This window comes from Leuciscus leuciscus (assembly GCF_965113295.1).
Source record: "Leuciscus leuciscus genome assembly, chromosome: 19".
Lineage (NCBI taxonomy): Eukaryota > Metazoa > Chordata > Actinopteri > Cypriniformes > Leuciscidae > Leuciscus > Leuciscus leuciscus.
The window spans coordinates 4,761,569-4,784,487 of record NC_138743.1 but is presented as its reverse complement, the minus strand read 5'-3'; the positions used below and the strand labels follow the sequence as shown (position 1 = coordinate 4,784,487).

The following is a 22,919-nucleotide window of genomic DNA, read 5'->3' as shown; positions in this document are numbered from 1 at the left end:
TTGTTTCTTTACTGGATGAATCTGCGTTTCTGAACGAATCTCTTGATTCAATGAAAAATACCTTTTTTAACAGTCATTTGTCGCCACCTACTGGTGTAACGATGTAAATCTTTGAAAAAACGATGTACGATCGTTATTTGAGCGTCAAGTTACTTTCAAAAGGTGATTTGCTCTATTTTGATCTCTACCGTAGACGTCAGTGTTTATAACAGAACTATAAACTTTTATCCCAGTACTTCTGTGATAATATAAATAGTTGTAACACGGAAATAATCGTACCTATACATGACAACTGCTCTCTCTGGCTCAGCGGCAGCGCAGACACAGATATGAATGTTGCAGTGTGAACAAAGGTTGAATACACGCTGGCAAAACATTGGCGAATCGAGATGGCGATCTTTTAATCGTGGAGCTCTACTAAAATGCCAAGTATTCATAGGAAGTTACCAAGATATAATTTGTAAAGCTGTGTGAAGAGAACATCACACATTGTGCAGCTTTGTTTTAAGTTGCCTGAAAAGACCCAATGAGACATGAGTAATTTAGCTTCTTGGGGTTTTTCGGGAGTATCCAGGGTTACCCTTGACCTGCCAACGAACCTTCAATCGTTTCTATGGACACTAAAGGTCAGATGAGAAGAGGAATGTAGAGGAAGAAAGAAAATGCCAAAGAGAGAATCAGAATCCTGAAACAGAAAGTCTAATCTGCTAAATAGAGATTCTCTGTTCATCAGTGATCATCAGACTCATTATTTCACCCGGTGAGCAATAAAAGGCAACCACCTAGCAACTAGAAATTACCCAGAACACCCTAGAACAGTGGTGGCCAGTTTTGCACAGACAAACAACACTTACTGTACATGTTCTTCAGATCTAATTAATACTACTTCAATAGTTTGAGGCTTGTCAAGACTAGATTAAGAGTCATCTAAACAAGAGCTGCAAAAATCACATCTACAAATTGTACTACACTGCAAAAAATGCTTTTCTTACTCAGTATTTTTGTCTTGTTTCCAGTCCAAAGTAACTGAAAATTCTTAAATCAAGATGGATTTACTAAAGTAGTCAAATGCCATAAGATATTATGTTTTGTTATCTGGGGGGGGAATCTAAATGAAGTGAGTTTTTGCTTTGAACAAGCAAAATTATCTGGCAATGGGGTCAGAAAAATAATCTTAATTCAAATGGAAAACGAGATTATTTTTCTTACCAATTTGGCAGATTAATTTGGCTTGTTTTAAGCAAATACTCACTTCATTTAGATTTTTTCCCCCAGAAAACAAGACATAATGTCTAATGGGATTTTACTCATCTAGTAAATGCATCTTGATTTAAGATTTTTTTTTTATAGATGTTTGGACTGGAAACAAGACAAAAATACTGAGTAAGAAAATATTTTTTTGCAGTGTATACTGACTGTTCAACAAACACACACCCACACAAACACACACACGTTTACTTAGCTATCTAAATGGGGACATTCTATAGACGTGATGAGTTTTATACTGTACTGTATATTTTATCCCCTTACATTAACCCTATACCCATCACAGAAAACGTTCTGCATTTTTACATAAAAAAATAAAAAACAACACTTTAATTACTTTATTTTTATACCAGATTTACAAATGAGGACGTGAGGTTTTGGTCACTTCTGGGTACAAATTTGTCCCCAAAATATAGTTAAGTAGGTACACACACACACACACAATCCAGTTTACCTGCTGTCGCCCTTTCCCAGGTTTCCACTGGACGGGTTCAGGACGGTCTGGTTTCCTTCCATGTCCACAACACATTTTGTCTTTAAGTCTCGTTCTGTAAAACGCACATTAATAACAGTCAATCAGAAACTGGTCAAAATACTGATGGGAATCATATATGAATGTGGATTTCATGTTCTGTGTTTCACTGAATTTAAACACCTAGTCTTTGAAGGGAAAGATATCGCATAAGTTTTATCCAATTGTGTTTGCAGGGGTCGTTTATTATTATTATTATTATGAGATGCATGTGACGATGCCAAAGATATCATAAATGAAATAAAGTCCGCAGATACAGATCAGAAACAATCACACAGTCTCTAAACATTATGATGTGAAGGTTCACTCTCACCTCTCCTGTTCATGGGTCGCACCCGGACGGCCACTTTCACATTAGACTCGTTCACAGTCCTGTCATCCATCATGAAGATCTTCTGCACCTGCTTCAAGAGGTCCAGTGTTACGGTTTCATCCAATTATGAGAAGTAACTCCACTTCATGGAACTAACATGCAGCTCAACCAGTTATTCATTTACATTTAATCATTTAGCAGACGCTTTTATCCAAAGCGACTTACAAATGAGGAGAACAACAGAAGCAGTTAAACTAACAATAGGACAACAATATGCAAGTGCTATGACCCTTCCCAGTTTAGTCTAACGACGCAGTACATGTCTTTTATTTATAGATAGATAGATATAGATATAGAAGAGAAGGTGTTAGTATTAATGGATCAAGTGTTGTCGAATAAGATGCGTCCTCATACTCAATATTACAAATTATAACCAATTATTTGTCATTCAGCTCTGAATATTACAAATGAAACTTTTAAACATTGTAGCATTCTTTCAATTGTTTGATCCGTAACAATGTTGCAGTTTAAAGTTCCAAATAACAAATGTGTGAATGCACTCCAAGAAGTTTTCATACATTTAAATAAAGGTTATTATTTACCTGTTCGTGGAGAGAGAGAGAGTGTATGTGTGTGTGTGTGTGTGTGTGTGTGTGTGTGTGTGTGTGTGTGTCTTGCTCGTTATGTAGCTGTGTGTGTCATTCCAGCAGTGATCATGTGGAAGTGTTACAGATTAAAGGACCAGAACAGACGCACCGACTCATCCAGACAGGAATAATACAACACTTCCAGACAAACCTACGGAACAAACATCAAGCCAAGAGTTTATTCGAGGGAAAACAGCGCTAAATCCCACTGTTTCATTTCCTGGTGCCTCGCCATCTTACCGTGTTGAACTTCAGCGGATCTTCGGGAGCGTTTGAGCAGGTGAATCACGCACATACGGGACTGACGGACCGTGAGCCGAGCGAGCAGGTAGAGCGGATGCGTCACTCACACGAGTGCTCAAATGGGCGGGGCCTGTCGGCAAGGACTCGTTTCTGATTGGTCAGATATGGTGGGTCTAAATTAGCCTATAATTCTTCGGTTTTATTACATTTTACTGCAAATGGAGTGGACATTACTGTAGAAGCTTGTTTATATCTCGCAATTATGACTTTATAACTCGTATATCTTGAAATTCTGAGAAAAAAAAAAGTTGCTTTAAAAAAATATTCAACGGCGGAAAAAATACTTCTGTACATTTCAGTTTAATGTCTATAAAAGTATCAATATACAGGTGTAAATTATTATAAAAAAAAATTTCAGACTGCATCAGTAGCTTTGTAAACAAAAAAAACAAAAAAACGTAATTAGAAACATAGATCAGATAAAATGATATATTATAATTATAAGCAAGTATATCAATATATCAGTACTTTACACACTGTAAAATATGATATGATCAATACGTTATGACAACATTTTTTTTTTACATTGCTTTAACTCATCAAAATAAGTTAAGCAATTTTCAACAGTTGTTTTATGTTATACATGATTCAACTAATTTTTCTAAGTCAGTTTAATATAATTTAAGCTGAAATGATGACTTAAATTTCCAAGTTGATTGTACGTGTAATTAAAGGCAGCCACTTTAATTGTTTTTTACAGTGTATAAATATATAATATTGATATAAATACGTACTATTATGTAAATAACTAAACATGTACCGTGATATTATTATTTATATAAATACATATTATATAAACACCAAAAAATGCAAGGCACTCTTTTGGACCTGTATCATGATATCATTTATATAAATACATATTATATAAACAACAAAAATGCAAGGTACTCTTGCATTTTTGGACATGTTCCGTGATATTCCTTAAAATATTTTGGTGTTGCTTGCATGAGTATGATTACTCAAAATCGTAACGCAGTGTCTCTCCTCACCGCCAGGGGGAAACGCGTGTCTGTCATGAGCTGAATGACACGCACAGACATACAGGAGAAGAGAAGACATCAGCCGTGAATATTATCCTGAAAACAACTAAGTTAGAAAATCAATTCAGTTTCTGAAGATCAGACATGAAATTGGTGCGTATATCAGTGTGATTTGTTATTACATAACCATGATTTACCACATGATATCAGCAATATTGAGTCTCACCTGCAGTAAATGAATCTGTCCATGTTTTGCACATGATCGTGTGTGTGTGTGTGTGTGTGTGTGTGTGTGTGTGTGTGTGTGTGTGTGTGTGTGTGTGTGTGTGTGTGTGTGTGTGTGTGTGTGTGTGTGTGTGTGTGTGTGTGTGTGTGTGTGTGTGTTTCAGTACTGTCTGTCAGGTCATCCCACTCTTCCCTGTAATGTGCTGAAGTTTAAATCCACCACCATCATGCTGGACTGTGGCCTGGACACAACAGCGGCTCTGAGTTTCCTCCCACTGCCTTTAGTGCACAGGTATCAGGATAATAACACTGATCACTATATCTCTATATTATTATTATTATAGCCTGGATCACTCAGAATATATATCTAGACACTTTGATGTGATGAAATGTGATGATAACTAAATACAGACATGTAAGCAAATGTGTATCTGTTTATATTTACTGTTGATCTAAACAAGATATATTTTCATTTTTTCAAGAGTTCATCTCTGTAAGGTTTTATTTGTCTGTATTTAGTTATTCTTTGCATACTGACACTACTTTACTGTATTGCATTTACATTGTGTTGGTGGTACTTGTTGGATGAGTATTTCTGTACTTGTTGTGTTTTATGTTTAACACCTCAGTTTAATTTAGTGGATCATTAAAGAGTTGATTTATTAGTGTGTTTACACCAGGGATTCTCAAACTCCACTGTCCTGCACAGTTTAGCTCCAACCCTGCTCAAACACACCTAGCTGTGAGGTTCTAGTGATCCTGAAGACATTGAGTAGCTTGCTCAGGTGTGTTTTCTCAATGTTTCCGTCACTTTCGTCTTCAAACCAAACTGAAGTCTTCTTCAGCCAGGAAAGTTTAAATCCTTTTGTGGTTGTTCTCGAACACATTCGATAGCATGAGTGTTTACACTACGAAAAGCAATGCGTTTTCGACTACCTCTGGAAGTGTTCGAAGTAAACAGGCGCTAAATGTTTCAGACCCCGTTTACACCTGTGTTTAGCATCGTCCACTTGTGATCCGATTGACGAAAATGCTTAATACAAGGTGTAAACAGGGCCTTATATATTTTTTGCTTTGGGGCATAACTTTTTAAGCATTGTTGCATTCACCTTGTGTCAGAATTACTCTAATTACGCATTTATGATTACTAAAAACTATTCACTTTGTCTTTGTTGAGTCATATAAACAACCAAAAAGACAGTGGACAGTGGCCCACCTGGACCGAGTTTGAGAAACCCTGATTTACACTACTGTCCAAAAGTTTTTGAAGTCTCTTCTGCTCACCAAGGCTGCGTTTATTTGATCAAAAATACAGTAAAAATTGTGAAATATTATTACAATTTAAACTAACTTTTTTCTATGTGAATATATAGTAAACTATCATTTATTCCTGTGATCAAAACTGTATTTTCCGCATCTTTACTCCAGTCTTCAGTGTCACATGATCCTTCAGAAATCATTCTAATATGATGATTTGCTGCACAAGATACATTTCTGATTATTATCAGTGTTGAAAACAGTTGTGTACAATTTTTTCAGCATTCTTTGATTAATAGAAAGTTCAAAAGAACAGCATTTACCTGAAATAGAAAGCTTTTTAACTTTATAAATGTATTTACTGTCACTTTTGATCACTTTAATGCATCCTTGCTGAATAAAAGTATAAAATTATTTAAAAAAAAGTTTTGAATGGTAGTGTATAACAATAGAAGACATTATTTATTTTACTATATTTTACTTGCATTAACATTTTTTGATCTACTTGACTATCAGTGCTACTGTGCAAGGGTTAAATACACATATTTCATTTTTACTCTGTTTTATTTACCTATTATTATCTATTTAGTCAATTAAAAAAGCATACATATCTTCATCTTCATATCACTGAAATATTATATGTATTATCTATCTTATAATCTTACATTATACAAAAAAGCTACTCGATATTTTGTGGATTTAAGCAACAGAGAATCACATCCCTTGGACTAAAACAACTAGATGTTATTTAAAGTTTTGTTTCTGTTAAATACTGATAAAAATAATTTTGTTCTGATGATTTACAGTCCAAGACTCTCCAAGCTCCCAGGATGGGTTTCCAAGGACGGAGCCATAAACCTGGAAAAGGTGAGTGTTTGCTTGACATCGGAGTGATCCCAGTGCTCATTTTATAAATAGCAGTATATTTCTGTTACAAGACGTATGTTGAATGTGTGTTGTAGGAGCTGAAGGAATGCTCAGGACGCGTGTTTGTCGACTCACAGCCGGAGTTCTGCCTTCCTGAAGTAAATATTCCCTCTTCACACGAATGAAACGGCCCCTTCTTCTGCATTTCTGTCATGTCTGTGGATCGGAAAGTATTGTTGTTGAAGAGATGTTTGGATTTGTTTTCCAGAAAGAGTTGCTGGACCTCTCCACCATAGACGTGATCCTGATCTCCAACTATCACTGCATGATGGCGCTGCCGTATATCACAGAACACACGGGCTTCACGGGGACCGTATACGCCACAGAACCCACTCTCCAGATCGGCAGGTCTGCTTCTCCAACACATCACACTTCTGTTCAGCAAGCATGCGTTCAATTCATCAAAAGCGACAGTAAAGACACTTATGATGTTACAAAAGATTTCTGTTTCAAGTAAATTCATAAAAAGATCCTGAAACATTTTTTGATGCTTTATTATGTCTTTTCATTCAAAATCATTTAACACATTTATACAAATAAACATTTAATACTTTCTTTTCCTTTAATTTTTTTTCTTTTGTGATAACCAATAAGTACATAATTAGATACTTTTACATATAAATAAAAAAATATTAAATAAAAAAAAGTTAACATTCACATATATACAGTATCAACCTCTTATAACCACACCTAATAAATAATTCAAATAATATTATTTAAATATCAAATAGTTATAAATAAGTAAACTAATACATAGATAAATCAAAAAGGGAGGGAGGATTATATGAAAAAGTAATATATATATATATATATATCCTTTGTTTTTAGAGGTCTTAATTTCATGTTATCTCCATAGAATGTACTTTTTAAACTAGATCTAACCAATCATTTACAAAATTTCGGAGAAGGCTTGAATCCGCAGTTTAAAGTCCTCCTGTAGTCAATAATTTTATCCCTTAAAACTCATCTTTGGTCACAAAAATGACATATTTAAAAGTTTTTTCCTGGAAAAAAAATTCTTCATGCCTTAAAATAGCTTGATTGTAATTCAACACCCTTGCCTCATTTAGTATACGTGGTTCTATGAATATGCAAATGAGCCCCGCCTCCACTCACTCACTCAGCTCAGAGATCCACTCGTTGACGATCACACGTTGATCTGATTAAACGTAATTAAAGCATATTAAAAACACCACATAGACATATAAACAACATTAAAAGCTGGATTTTCACCACAGGGGGACTATAAGTGATTTGTTTTACTGTATTTTTGACATGATCTCACAGTTTCTGACAAATGAATCCCTGATTTTGATATGATCTCCAGTTGGTTTATCAGTAAATGAGAGGATCTTGACCTGTAGTAACTGGTTTCGGTGTCTGTGGTTCAGGTTGCTCATGGAGGAGTTGGTGACGTTCATGGAGAGAGTCCCAAAGGCTCATGCTGCCTCCTGCTGGAAGAACAAAGACATACAAAGGTTCAGCTCATTCAGGCCAAGAGCCGCCCAGTTAGACAAGCATTGGCTGTATTTTTACCTGAGGTTTTGTGTGTGTACTTCAGGCTTCTCCCAGGCCCTCTGAAGGACGCGGCGGACGTCTGGAGCTGGAAGACGTGTTACAGCATGTTGGAGGTCAATTCTGCCCTCAGTAAAGTCCAGCTGGTGGGATATTCCCAGAAAGTGGTGAGGTCATCATACCAACACTCCTCTCTAACACAAGACTAATTAAAATGATCAACACTACATCCAACCTGGACCTTCTTAAAAAAAAAAAAAAATTGTTTGCATTGTACATTAAAGGTGCTCTAAGCGATGCTGGGTGACGTCACTTCTTGTTGACGTTCAAAGTATTGTCAAACAAAACAGAGGCTAGCTCAACCCTCCCTCCTCCTCATCCCGGCCCCTCCCCCTCCCTTCCTTGCTTCCTGAAACAGGCTTTTCCGATGTAAATTCGGGACTTTGCGCGTTCCTTCTCCTTTCCCCTCTTCTTTGCCATTTGTTCATCGGAACGTCGTCTCTTTGGTCGTGTGTCGGCCATATCAAAATTCAAGAGAATATAATTCTAACGTTAGTCGTTGTCGTTGTCTAGGACATCTCTCCTCTAGCTAACTTCCCTCTTCATGCTTCTCTCTCCTCCACCCTCCACACCCCCCTTCATGTGCACGTGCACTAACCCCCCACCCCCAAATCATTCTTGTCGGTTATTGGCTGGAACACTGTTTGTTATGTTTCGTGGTCCAGGCTGGGCCAGTTTGTTTTTGTTGCCGTTTGTGGAGCCTGGGCTGTCTACAGAGATCGCGTTTCTTTACAGTGTGTTCAGGGGACAGGCAGCTAGCGGATAGTGAGGAGATGTTTGCTGTTTGTGACAAAAAAAAAAGCGTGTGACATCGCTTAGAGCACCTTTAACATGCCTCCATATACTGCACTCTTACAAATGTCTCTTATCATGCTTGTTTTGCACTTTCCTTTCTACCTCATGATGCCATTTTGCACTGATGTGATGATCACTGTCCATTTACATATACCTCATTCTCAAAAACGCACTTTCTGTGTTAAACTTTACATTTGCACCTTGTTCTGCATTTTGTAATATATTGCACTTGGTATAGTCTTTTAGACAACTGCATTGAGCTGGTCTCTGCATCTGTATCCTTTATTTTGCCCTCCTATAATATGTTATATCTATATATTTGCACAATGACAATAATGTTGAATCTGAAGCCGCTGTGTGTAAACGCCTCTGTTTGAACTCTGTCTGTGTCTCAGGAGTTGTTTGGAGCGGTGCTGGTCACTCCGTTGAGTTCGGGATATTCTCTGGGCAGCTCAAACTGGATCATTCAGTCACATTATGAGAAAGTGTCTTATGTGTCTGGCTCTTCTCTGCTCACCACACACCCTCAGGTGACGCCACACACACACACACACACACAGATACCAGCAGAAACACGCAATCCATCTATCCAGTTCCTCAATGCATGAAAAAATCATCAAAGTCAAGAGAAATGTTGATTAGTAATTATGTTGGCTTGATAAAGATATACTATTTGAGCTTCTTCTTCTTCTAAGCTAAAGTTTAAACAGTATCTTCTCCTAGAGCTTTCAAGCTACAACCATCAAACTCGGCTCAGACCTTCAGGCTGTTCTGACTCGGGTTGCTATATCTTTTCTAACTGATCCAACTAATGGTTTTCGTTAAACGGACAAAATTTTTTTTTTTAAATGTGCCATAGACTTTCATTGAGGGAGTCGAAACTTTTATACTCTAATAGAGTATTTAAGCTTTGTCCCACTGTAATCGTATTCGTATCACTGGAAAATCTTTGCGACTAGCTTAGGACATGCTATCAATGTGTTAAATCATGCTAGCAACATGATAATTCATACTAGCAACATGTTAAATCATGTTCACAACATGTTAATTCATGCTAACAAATATGATACTGCGTTTCTGTCAACAGATCCTCCTAAATATTACACAGTGCACTTTAAGATGCTGCCTATGTAGACAGTACGCTAGACAGCAAGACTGCTCAGCAGTTTTTTTATGGGTTATTCACAGGTTATTGTTGAGTGATTTGAGACGTGTGTTGTGTTGTGTTGTGTGTGTTGTGTAGCCCATGGAACAGGGCTCTCTGAAGAACAGCGACGTCCTCATCCTGACCGGCCTGACCCAGATCCCCACCGCCAACCCAGACGGCATGCTGGGAGAATTCTGCAGCAACCTGTGTGAGTTTCACACACCTGCCTGATTTACTGTGTTATGACAGGGTCGTACACGGTGCTGAGAGTGCTGGAAGTTCTTGAATTTGACTTTCTGGAATTTAAGTCCTGGAAAACCCTTAAAAACAGCCATATTTTTGAAGAGGTACTTGAAAAATACTATATACATATGAAACGAAAAAAAAATGAAAAATGTATTTCGTATATATATATATATATATACAGTACCAGTCAAAAGTTTGGAAACGTTACTATTTTTAATGTTTTTGAAAGAAGTCTCTTATGCTCATCAAGCCTGCAGTTTAAAAAAAAAAAAAAAAAAAAAACTGTAATATTATGAAATATTATTACAATTTAAAATAATGGTTCTCATTTTTAATATATTTTAAAATGTAATTTATTTTTGTGATGCAAAGCTGAATTTTCATCAGCAAGTACTCCAGTCTTTGGTGTCTTATGATCCTTCAGAAATCATTCTAATATGCTGATTTGATACTCAGTTATTATCAATGATGGAAACAGTTGTGCTGTTTAATATATTTTTTTGGAATACTTTTTTCAGGATTCATTGATGAGTAAAACGTTAACAGCATTTATTCATAAAAACAGCATTTATTCAAAATAAAAACATTTCTAACAATATAAATCGTTACCATCACCTTTTATCAACTTAACGCATCCTTGTTGAATTAAAATACTAATTTCTTTAAAAAAAAAAAAAAAATATTGTTCCCAAACTTTTGAACGGTAGTGTATATTGTTACAAAAGATTTCTATTCTAAATAAATACAGTTCTTTTTAACTTTTTATTCATCAAATAATCCTGAAAAAAGTATCTCAGGTTATAAAAAAAATATTAAGCAGCACAACTGTTTCCAACATTGATCATAAATCAGCATATTAGAATGATTTCTGAAGGATCATAAGACACCAAAGACTGGAGTACTTGCTGATGAAAATTCAGCTTTGCATCACAAAAATAAATTACATTTTAAAGTTTTTTAACTGCAGGCTTGATGAGCATAAGAGACTTCTTTCAAAAACATTAAAAATAGTAATGTTTCCAAACTTTTGACTGGTACTATACATGAAATTAATGTTTCATTTTTTGTTCTGATAAAACAAACTCTTTTCATGCAAAATTAACGCTGCAGTCCGTCTGAGATATAGAGCTATTTCGTAATGGCTATGAGCATGATATTAAGCATATGATGAGTATATAATACAACTTTCATTCTTCAGGTCAATCATATATTCATGAAAAAACACACTCTTCTCTCTCTCTCTCTCTCTCTTCTCTCTCTCTCTCTCTCTCTCTCTCTCTCTCTCTCTCTCTCTCTTCTCCTCTCTCTCTCTCTCTCTCTCTCTCTCTCTCTCTCTTTCTCTCTCTCTCTCTCTCCTCTCTTACTCTCTCTCTCTCTCTCTCTCTCTCTCTCTCTCTCTCTCTCTCTCTCTCTCTCCTCTCTTCTCTCTCTCTCTCTCTCTCTCTCTCTCTCTCTCTCTCTCAGTGGCATGTTGTACAAACAGACACAGAGCACAGATTTGCTCCACTAGCGGGGATAGGATGTCCTTTCTGTGAACAGCAGGAGACAGTTTTCATTTGTTTGCTGACTGTAGTAGATTATTGCCTCTCTTTGAAATTCTTGGAGGGTGTTGTCAGACATTAGAGAAGTTTGTACACACTTGAGTTGTATATCTATGGACCGAAATATAAAAGTAGCAAGAGGGAGATTTATCAACTACTCAATTTTATTTTCAGACAAGCAAAGTTAGCTGTTTGGCTCTCTCGTAAAAGCAAAACCACTCTCTCGGTGGTATGGGACAAACTGATGTGGTGCTGATTTATGAGGGTTTGATGAAGTCAAATGAGAATATTGAAGACTTCAAGTTTAAGTGGGCTATAAACTGCAATGGCAATTTACAAATTTATGTCTAATTATATATGATGATAATGGTTGTAAAAAGGTTTATGGGTGTTTGTTATTTATTTGTTTTCTTGTTGGCTAAATAATTGATTGAAGAGTTGTTTTTAAATTTTTGTAATTAAAGTTGTTCAAAGGTCTCTCACACTCTCTCTCTCTCACACTCACTCACTCTCTCACTCACTCACTCTCTCTCTCTCTCTCTCTCTCTCTCTCTCTCACACTCACTCACTCTCACACTCACTCACTCTCTCTCTCTCTCTCTCACACTCACTCACTCTCTCACTCACTCTCTCTCTCTCTCTCTCTCTCTCTCTCTCACACACTCTCTCTCTCTCTCTCTCTCTCTCTCTCTCACACACACACACACTCATTCTCTCTCTCTCTCTCTCTCACTCACTCACACACACACACACACACTCATTCTCTCTCACTCGCTCTCTCTCACACACACACACACACACTCATTCTCTCTCACTCGCTCTCTCTCACACACACACACACACACACACACACACACACACACACACACTCATTCTCTCTCTCACACACTCTCTCACTCTCTCTCTCTCTCTCTCTCTCTCTCTCTCTCACTCACACACACACACACTCATTCTCTCTCTCTCTCTCTCTCTCTCTCAGCCATGACGATCCGTGCCGGTGGGAACGTGCTGGTCCCGTGTTATTCGTCGGGGGTGATCTACGACCTGCTGGAGTGGTCTGTATCAGTTCATGGACTCAGCGAATCTGGGAAGCACCCCGTTCTACTTCATCTCCCCCGTGGCCAACAGCTCGCTGGAGTTCTCGCAGATCTTTGCCGAATGGTACGATCACACACACTGAAAAATATAGATGAAAAAAAAACGAGTCTTTTTCCTTTACAAAAAAGTACTATGGTAATCGTAGTTTCTCCCAAAATACTATAGTTGCTACTTTGGTGTTGATCGCCACTGTCATTGAAATAAATAAAATTCAGTCCTAATCGATCATGATAAATATTTATTAATCGTGATTTAACAGGAATAACATATATACTAACGTGTAGTAAATTGTCTTATTAGACATCTGCAAAATCATATAATATACAATACAAAATTATAAAATACATAATATAATAATATAATTAATAATTGAATATTATAATAACAAAATAAAATTATATTTACTTTTTTTTAGTTAATTGCTAGATATTTGGTTATGTGTTAATAAAGACATCTGTAATATAATATACAGTATTATAATTAATAATTGAATTTTAAATTAATTAAAATTATAATATAATATAAATAATATAATACAATTAATAATTGAATAATAAATTAACAAAATAAAACTAATGAAATATTTTATTCATTGCTAGATATTGGGTTACGTCTTCTTAAAGACATCTATAAAAATATGTTATAATATATTATAATAAAATACAGTAATTTAATATAATAATTAATAATCAAATATTATGCAATTACATTTTTCTAGTTCATTGGATAGATTTTGTGGGTGTTGTCTTATAAATACTTTATTATATGTTATAATTCCGATGTTTTTCAAACAAATCCCTGATTTTCAAATGGGAAACGTCCCTGAAGTTCATTGGTTTGATCATCCTGACAGTAGGCGCTTTGACATGTTGGCAGATACTATGGTTACCATGGTAATGTTTCATTACTGCGGTGATATTTGCTCAATAATAGTTGTTTTCCTCTCTTGCTCTCTGTGTTTGTGTGGAAGGTTGTGTCAGAACAAGCAGAGTAAGGTGTATCTGCCGGAGCCGCCGTTTCCTCATGCAGAGGTGAGCGTCATCCGAACACATCCCAGCAGTGACACGGACAGGTGTGTGGGTCACTGACTGTCATGCTCTGCTTCTTCCAGCTGATTCAGACGAATAAACTGAAGCATTACCCCAGTATTCATGGAGACTTCAGCAGTGAGTTCCGGCAGCCGTGTGTGGTGTTCACGGGTCACCCGTCCCTGCGCTTCGGGGACGTGGTGCACTTCATGGAGCTGTGGGGCAAATCCGGCCTCAACACCATCATTTTCACTGGTGAGGTCGAGCAGATCACAGTAATACTTCACCAAAACCTTCTGTAATATTCATACAACAAGTACATTAATACTTTGTATCATCAAAGAGGCATTTAGAGTGTGTTCCCACTTGTAGTTTGGTTCTCTTCTTCCTCTTCTTGGCCGGGTTTCTGTGAATCTGTGAGTTTGTTTAGGGGTGTGATATCCATCCAAATGATGATTGTTTTCAGACGCCACATTTATCAACGTACAATCATTCGTACGATGGGATTGACAGCATACGAGGTTTCATAAATCACACGTGAACCCTGTCGTAAGATGATTTCTGCCCTCGTTCTACGTCAGATTGATAAATGAGGCCCACTGTCATTTTTAAAGGAATAGTTTGCTAAAAAAAGTACAATTCTGTCATTTATTTCTCTCCCTCGTGTCGTTCCAAACCCGTAAGACTTTCGTTCATCTTCAGGAACACAAATGAAGATCTTTTTGGTGAAATCCGAGAGTTTTTTGTCCCTCCATTGACAGCTACGCAACTACCACTGTGACGCTTCAAAAAGTTCATAAAAAGATCGTAAAACTAATCCATATGTATTGAGAGGTTTAGTCCAAATTTACTGAAGAGACTCGATCGCTTTATATGATGAACAGATTGAATTTAGCCTTTTATTCACATTTAAACATTATTAAAAAAAAATTAAATGATTTATAATGATGAAAAGTCCCCAAAAGTGACCCAATGACTAAAAAGAAAGATTTTGAACAACTCACTGTCTCTGTGTCCGCCGGCATTTTGACAGTCAAAAATAGTCGATCTCCGAATGCAACGTAACAGGGAGGAGAGTAAAGATGGGAAGCTCCTAAAGCTTAGTTCCGTATAAATTCACGGATAATTTGTTGAAATGTCGTTAGTGTTGTTAGTCAGTTCATTCGCATTCGGAGATCGACTATTTTTGACTGTCAAAATGCCGGCGGACACAGAGACAGTGAGTTGTTCAAAATCTTTCTCTTTAGTAAACTCAGTGTACACAAACAATGTTCTCAATGCTGGAGTTCATGTGTAGAGCCTCTGGTGATACTGAGAGCAAAGTGTCATGTTGTGTCGAGTCTTCTTAGTGTTTTAAAAATAGTGATTTTTGATGCTATCATAGTCGTGCCCCAATCACTCCCAATTTTCGAAAACGAAAATACAGTCAAACTTAAAAGTGGCGTTTCAATCCTAATTATGCTTTTAGACGAAAGTTTGCCTCGGGTAGATTCACAAAAAGACCCTAGGTTGCATTTTGGCGAGAGTTCCGCTTTAATGTCGAGTGGGAAATGCTCTGACCTCGGACCTCTGAATGATGTGTCGTTCTCAGAGCCGGACTTCTCCTACCTGGACGCTCTGGCTCCGTATCAGCCGCTGGCGATGAAGTGTGTTTACTGCCCTATAGACACGCGGCTCAACTTCCACCAGGTGTCTAAACTCCTGAAGGACATCCAGGTGCGTTTGTTCCTCCTGAATCCTCAAATGTTGCTCTGAGGGCTGCACTGAAACCGCGCAGCTCGTCAGTGAAGCGGCTGATCGCTAGTAAATGCTGCTCCATCTGAACACCAGAAATATGCCCAATATATACAAAACACACCAAATATACCCCGCAGAAGTACAATAACTGAATAAACAGAAGATTGAAACGCTTTGATATATGAAACATGACTAATAAACACACGACTGCCTTATTCTGTGTAAGAAGCACATCATCTCACAGAAGGAGGAGCTCAACTGTCCTTATGAAGTGAGTTTGGAGTAAATGCATGTTATTAAATGTTGTCTTTTTGTTGGATAAGAGGCTCATAAAATGCCTCTCATGTTTTGGAAAGATGTTTGACGCGTTGCTTTTTCAAATGCACGTCATAAGCAACTCAAACTCACAGTGCTGTCAGATGGAGCAGCGTTTACTGAGCCGTACATCAATGACAAGCTGCGCATACACAATCATTTCATGTAAATTGTGATTAATCGTGCAGCCCTAATACTATTCCATAAAAAAACCCAAGAATTGACCATTTTGATTTCATGGTGACTTTAAAGAATTCCAATAAGGAACACTTAAATGGAATTTCTATCATAATTTGGAACTAATATGATTCAAATGATTAGGATTGGTTCCAATTTGGAATATGTGGAATACTCTATTTCACAATTTCACAATTGTGAGTGACATATATATTTTTCCTCTTTCAGTATATTAAACACTCCAGCTTAAACGTGAATGTACTTTTTGTTTGCGTAAAAAAATAATCGCAGCCTTTGCGATTTCAAAAATCACGATAAGCCAACTTGATTTAAGTGCGATTACATGGAAACCGTGCAGCCCTAAGTTGCTCTTCTAAATGTTGATGGATTTGTGTTGTCCTGTCCCGTCAGCCTCTTCACGTGGTGTGTCCCGAGCAGTACACACAGCCTCCTCCGGCTCAGGCTCACCGCTCAGACCTGATGCTGGAGCTGCAGCCTCCACCCATGGCCTACCGCCGCTGCTCCGTCCTGGGGCTTCCCTTCAGACGCCGCTACGAGCGCATTCAGCTGCTGCCTGAGGTCACACACTCATCAGATTTCAGTTCCTTATTTATTTATAAAGCACATTTAAAAACAACGCAGGGTTGACCAAAGTGCTGTACTGATCATATAAAAACAACAGATTATAGTCTATAAAATATCGAACACAAACCTAAATAATTCATTGAAAACCAACATTAAGAAAAATATGTTTTAAGCCTTGATTTTAAAATGTCGGTGGGCTATTCCAGAGTTTAAGGCTTGCTATCACAAAAGCTCGTTCTCCTCGATGTTTTAGCCTAGATCTACGACAGAGAGCAATCCAAGGTTGCCAGTATCTAATGTATGTACGTATCTAATGACACGTCGAGATCTTAACCCTTATCTTAACCCTTTATTCAAATTATTAAAAATGTGTTAAAGTCAATAACTGTATCCCTTATAACTCATCTTTGATCACCAAAATGACATATTTAAAAGTTTTTTCCTTAATGCCTTAAAATATCTTGAATGTAACTCGACACCCTTGCCTCATTTAGTATATGCGATTATTAATATGCAAATGAGCCCCGCCTCCACTCACTCACTCAGCTCAGAGATCCACTCGTTGGCGATCACACGTTGATCTGATTGGTTACAAGGTAGTTTTAAATATATAAAAAGTAAATAGAAATGTGTTCACAAAATAAAAACTAAACTAAAATTAACAAAACCATTAATGAAACTAACTGAAACTAAACTGAAGTTTATAGGAAATTTGAAAATGATATTAAAATAAAACCTATGCAAAACTATAATAACCTTGTGTTTTCGTGTGTTTTAATGCATTATACTTTCTAAAGGTGTAACAAAGAATAAATGAGCATTATAACTGTGGTTACAATTATTCACGAGACCATACGATGCGTTATAAGGTTCATTAAAAGGCATAATTAATGCATTAAAGTACTTTTATAATGCATTATATAAGTAAAGTGCTACCAAATATTTTTTTGGGTAACTATAACACCTCTGGCATAAAAATATTGATTGTGTAAATTGATTATTTGTGTGCTTAAAAATAATAATAATAGTATCAGTAATATCTTTTTCAGTTTCTCAGTCTCTTTTCTCTGATCCTCCAGCTTGCCAAATCTCTGGTTCCCTCTGAGATTAAACCCGGCATCTCTGTCGCTACAGTGTCTGCGGTTCTGCAGTCCAAGGACAACAAGCACGTCCTGCAGGTCAGTGTGTGTGTGTGTGTGTGTGTGTGTGTGTGTGTCTGTCAACAACACCCGGAGAAACACTCGTGTCATGCATGAATTTACTTCAGTTGCTCTGAACATTGTCTGAAGCATTTTTAGCCCATTTTATAACCAATCACACGGCTCGTAAATTCCAGTTTAGTCATCCATCATGAACACACACTTACAGTGCAAAACTCCCTTTCCTGTCCACTCTTTTTTTGGAAACTAAAACACAAAACAATTTGTTCTCCTTATGAAATCTGCACGGTTATTAAATCACAACCATGAGCACATAAAGGACATAAGCAAAAAAATGCATATTGCCATATTCTCTACGTTTTGGTTGATGATAATATTTGTCACGATATGCACATTTCTATGAAAAAACAAAACAAAGGTACATTTGAGTATTGTAAATTACTCAATTTAAAATACAAAAAAAGCTATTTTTAATCATTTATAAAACATGAAAAAGTACAAATTTAGAATATATAATTTTAAAAATATCAAATATATAGGAAATTAACAATATCACACACATGGGTAATTAAAACCATTTTTAATCTTTTTTCTTTGTAATTTACAATACTCAAATGAACCTTTCTTTATTTTTTTTATATATACTGTGTGTGTGTATGTAGGATATATATATACACTCACACATATAGGTAATATATTTTTTTCTTTGTAACTTACGACACTCAGATGAACCTTTCTTTATTATTCTACAAATATATATGTATATAGATATGTATGTATTTTATATATATATATATATATATATATGAAGAGTTCAGATGCAAAAGCCTCTAAGTCATTTGCCATCTGAAATTTTCTTCTAGAATGATCATTGTTATAAAGCTTGTATATTTAATTTAAGTAATTTCACTTAAATGACAATTAATAGGTAATTTGCATTGCCATTAAAGTGAAATTACTGAACTTAAATATACGAGCTTGATAAAAATGATCATTCTGGAAGAAAATTTCAGATGGCACTTAGAGGCTTTTGCATCTGAACTCTTCACACACACACATATATATATATATATATATATACACACACACATTTATGTATTTATTTATTTTCTCACATCAATTTGATAAAAAAACGTATGCTTTTTGTTCATGTTCACCCATCTCAAGGCCTATTTACTATTCAGCATCTAACAAACACAATAAGTGGACGTGAGAGAAAACAATAAATGTAGTGTAGAACTCGGCCCTGTAAAGTAAAACACAAGCATGTTCAGACGTCTGGTTATCTAGAAGCATTTGCATTTAATACCTGTATGTCTCAGGCCTAAGAATTGATATTAAACTCTTATTTGCGTGTGTGTGTGTGTGTGTGTTGTAGCCGGTGCCCAAACCCGCTCCAGTGCCGCCCAGTAAGAAGAGGAAGAGAGTGATGGAGGAACCGCCGGAGGTCCTGACCCCGAAACCTCTGCTCAGCGGGGCGGTTCCTCTCGAGCCGTTCCTGGCCACACTACACAAGGTACGAGACACACTCAATCTGTGCACTAACCAGAAGCATCATGAGTGAAGTGAGCTGAACACAGTTCAACCCGCCCGTGGGGTAAAGTCAAGCCGGGACAAGAGTTTGATGAATGCGACAGACACTCAGATGAAACAGTGTGTGTGTGTGTGTGTGATGTCCCGGGGCGGTAGACAGAGAAGTGCACACCTGACGGTGGTAATTCAACCTACTGACACACAGATCTGGCCCTGAAGAGACGCTCTCTCTCTCTCTATGAGTCTCAGTACCGCCAGCTGCAGGAAACACAATGCTCATGAAATAAATTAAAAACAGGATGAAGTGAGAGAAATCCACCCATCCTGTGAGAACCAGAGGCATTAGCATGCAGGGAAAACGGCAAACTCCTCATTTGCTTGGATCCCAAACGGCAGATTCTGGCGGCACCGGAACATCGATTAGACGCTAATTAATCTGGAAAGGAAATGAATTTCTCTAATGATTCTGAAGGAAGGTGATTTCCTCCTCAAGGTGACTCTGGGAGCTGCTAATGAACTCAGTTTCTTTCAGAAGTGTGTGTTAGCGCTGATCAGGCAGTGTGCGGCTTCTGATACACACAATCAAAGGGATTTTTAGTGCGTGTATGAAGATATTTTCCAATACGTTTTGATCCACTGTAGTTTAATTCTTCAAACTGGCCCCATTTCATTAAGTGCCTAGCAACCACATGACAACGTTTTGGCAACTCAAAACACTTAGCAATCACATTTCAACAAAATGTAAAAAGTTATGGTTTGACAGTAGTAACGTCCTGGCATATATATGGTATAAGTGAGAGTGGAAGTGAGAGCTCATTTGTGTGCTCATAATCTCCATTCTCTCACACTCTTTGAGTTGTCGGGTCGGGTTATCCCGAGGAGGCTCTCAGGAACCGCAGAATGGGCCGCTGAGAGCCGGCTGGTTTGACCACAGCTGTTATTACAGCGTAAAGTGTCCCAGATCTCCACCATTAACCATTCACCTGAGACCCGCTGCTGCTTTTGAAGGATCAAACCTCTCCGATAAATGGGAATGAGCCAATTAAACCAAATCAATCCCCAGATGAACTTTGAGACGCTGTGCTGGAGTAATTAACATCGCTTATGGTCTCTGCAGAAATCAAATAGCAGCGTTATTTTACTGTCATAGTATTCATTCATATTTTGAATTTACTTTTATTTTTATATTTTTCATTTTAGTTTGTTTTAGTAATCTTGTCATGTGCTTGTCATTTTCTTAGTTTTTTTCTTCATATTTTTCTATTTGGATTTTATTTCAGTTTTAGTTTAGTAATTTTAATACGTACACTTCAACTTATTTTATTTCAACTTTTCGTTTATTTATTTTTTTAAAGTTTGTTATTCATATAATATTTATATTTTTTATTTCAGCTTTTATGCCAGTTACCAAAAATGATTTTTTTAATATTTTTATGGCCCTGATATACTTCAAGCGAAATCGAAAGACAAACGTAATTTCGGCCAAAATCAGGCCAAAACGAAGTAATCTAACTACCATTGGTCAGTGGCGATGATGTCACAGGTGGGCGTGGCTCTGAGGCTCCGCCTTCTTTGAGGTGTAAATCTTCTCGGGTTGCAGAGCTGCAGCAAACACATCCACATCAATATGATCAGATGCTTCTGAACTGCTGTTTCTCTTGTTGTTGTTGTTGTGTTTATGTTGTTATTGAGAGGAAAGCGCGCAGCTCATATTTACATATTCATCTAAACGTCACTCTCAGCAGAGTCTGGATATTCACTGTGTCACTGCTTGCATATTTCAAACTTTTTGTATTAGTTAACGATAACAACACTGGTTCAGCCAGCATAATACACCGTGTCCTAACTACTACACACGCCACGACGCGCGATAAAATGCCTCTTTTCCATGTTAATCAGAGTGTGTGTCCTAACCCCACCACGCGACGATTCTATTTTAGAAACGGTTTCTATTTTTCTGTGACGTCGCGCTGGAACAACAAACACAAAGTGTGGCAATGATAATCTCAGGTACTGTTTATGTGCTTTATTTAATGTTAAAAGCGTGCAATGTGACTGAATATCATTTAGTGCTCCTGCTTTGTAGCTGTAAAAGCAACAATGGATATAATTCACCTCAGATCTTGAAATTAAACAAATGGAAACAAGAACGTTCAAACTGTGAACAAACAAGTGTATTCTTTGACAAAGATTGTTTTGGTAACTCAGGAGCCTGATATATTTTTAATAATATTTAAATGGTGTAATATTTGTGAATTTGATTATGTAGCTACTTATCCATTTTCTTGCGAGTGCCGTCAAGATTACTCTCTGGTGCTGTGCGCTCGCCGCGAGACTCCGCCCACACGCTGTTCTGATTGGCTGACTCCGCCCACACGCTGTTCTGATTGGCTGTGGGTTTTGATTGATTTTTACGCATCTCGCTGTCGCGTCGTGTCTAGTGTGGACAGACAAATTATTTGTCGCTGGAATCTTATTGCATCGCGTCTGGTTAGGAGGACACGGTGTAATGCAACAGTAAATGTTTGATAAAATGATGATATTTACAGCATAACTGTCTTAAATGACTAACTGTCTCCTGGTAGAACGGCATCATGGAGGTGAAGGTGGAGGAGACGGCAGACGGACACATTCTTCACCTGCAGGCAGAAGATGTGCTCATCCAGCTGGAGGAAGACGGCACACACATCATCTGTGACAACAACGAGCCGTTACGCACCGCGCTGAGAGACCTGGTGCTGCGCTTCCTGCAGAAACTATGACCTCTGACCTCTCGTGGATATCTGGCTCCTTAATGACTTGACCTGTCAATACAGTGGCTGTAATTCAGTTCCATCAGAGCCAGAAAACAGGATCTGCAAAACTACTGTAAATGGCTGATGAACTTCAGTGTACAGATATGACGTGTTTCATAACGCATCATCGTACTGTTTGGATGGAGACTTTTGTCTGTGTTTTATATCATTGTAAAATAACGTTGAAATAAAACTTTTTTTTCTATGTTTCCTTAAGCCTGTTTAAAAAACTCATCCAGAAATCAAATTCTCTTGTCATTTACTCACATATTCAAACTCGACGTGTCACTCGCTGCGTTGCAAAACTATGACTGTGAACAACAAACTTCATAAATTCTAATTTTTGTGTTTTATAGGACAGACTCGTATTGGTTTGAGAATGAACATTTAAAACACTTGATCAGTGGTTTGTTTCTAGTTGCCAGTTTATAAATGCAGACTTTATAAAACGCTATAAATTCCTGGAGTTTGTGGGAATTAAATCAGATAAACGTACGGCTATGCAATTTGGTTGCGTACATTTCACAAGTTGCAGATTTCAAGATTTTGGCAAAGGGGTTGCACAGACTGGTTGACTTTACTGCTCTGCCATGAAGCTATAGATCATATATATCATGACCTATAGAGGGCGCAACAGGAGAACAAATCTGTGAAGTCCACTTTTACACTCCGTTTCCAACAGTTAAAATGATAAATACATGCATACTCAGAGTCAGAGAGCGCTCCACGAGATATGT

General features: G+C 37.3%; 2 protein-coding genes and 1 long non-coding RNA gene across 8 annotated transcripts in view; 1 reads left to right on the top strand and 2 right to left on the bottom strand.

Moving 5' to 3' along the window:
• Positions 1–1,700, bottom strand: part of LOC309482131 — a 4,665-nt gene extending 2,965 nt beyond the window's left edge. The window contains exon 1 of the long non-coding RNA XR_014200211.1: positions 1–1,700. This exon is cut by the window's left edge and continues 404 nt beyond it. This is a non-coding gene — a long non-coding RNA (uncharacterized lncRNA).
• kif13bb (kinesin family member 13Bb) overlaps positions 1–3,121 on the bottom strand; it is a 43,488-nt gene extending 40,367 nt beyond the window's left edge. The window contains exons 1-5 of one of the 6 annotated variants that reach the window (XM_082147109.1): positions 2,999–3,121; positions 2,762–2,909; positions 2,714–2,731; positions 2,112–2,202; positions 1,721–1,814 (exon numbers count right to left, since the gene is read on the bottom strand). In XM_082147109.1, coding sequence (XP_082003235.1) covers positions 1,721–1,814; positions 2,112–2,184 — 167 coding nt within the window. In that variant the 5' untranslated portion in view covers positions 2,185–2,202; positions 2,714–2,731; positions 2,762–2,909; positions 2,999–3,121. Of the gene's footprint in view, positions 1–1,720; positions 1,815–2,111; positions 2,203–2,713; positions 2,910–2,998 lie in introns of all 6 variants that reach the window. The other 5 variants (XM_082147111.1, XM_082147113.1, XM_082147110.1 and 2 more) reach the window with 5 other exon arrangements.
• Positions 2,898–22,398, top strand: ints9 (integrator complex subunit 9). The gene is given in 19 exon segments (XM_082147194.1): positions 2,898–3,038; positions 4,057–4,194; positions 4,431–4,558; positions 6,330–6,390; positions 6,486–6,548; positions 6,659–6,798; positions 7,842–7,928; positions 8,012–8,132; positions 9,216–9,350; positions 10,064–10,175; positions 12,734–12,810; positions 12,812–12,915; positions 13,823–13,883; positions 13,964–14,135; positions 15,472–15,596; positions 16,521–16,688; positions 17,774–17,872; positions 19,233–19,370; positions 21,973–22,398. Coding segments are annotated over 18 exon segments (1,977 nt in total). The 5' UTR covers positions 2,898–3,038; positions 4,057–4,185; the 3' UTR covers positions 22,150–22,398.
• The last annotated feature ends 521 nt before the right edge of the window (positions 22,399–22,919 follow it).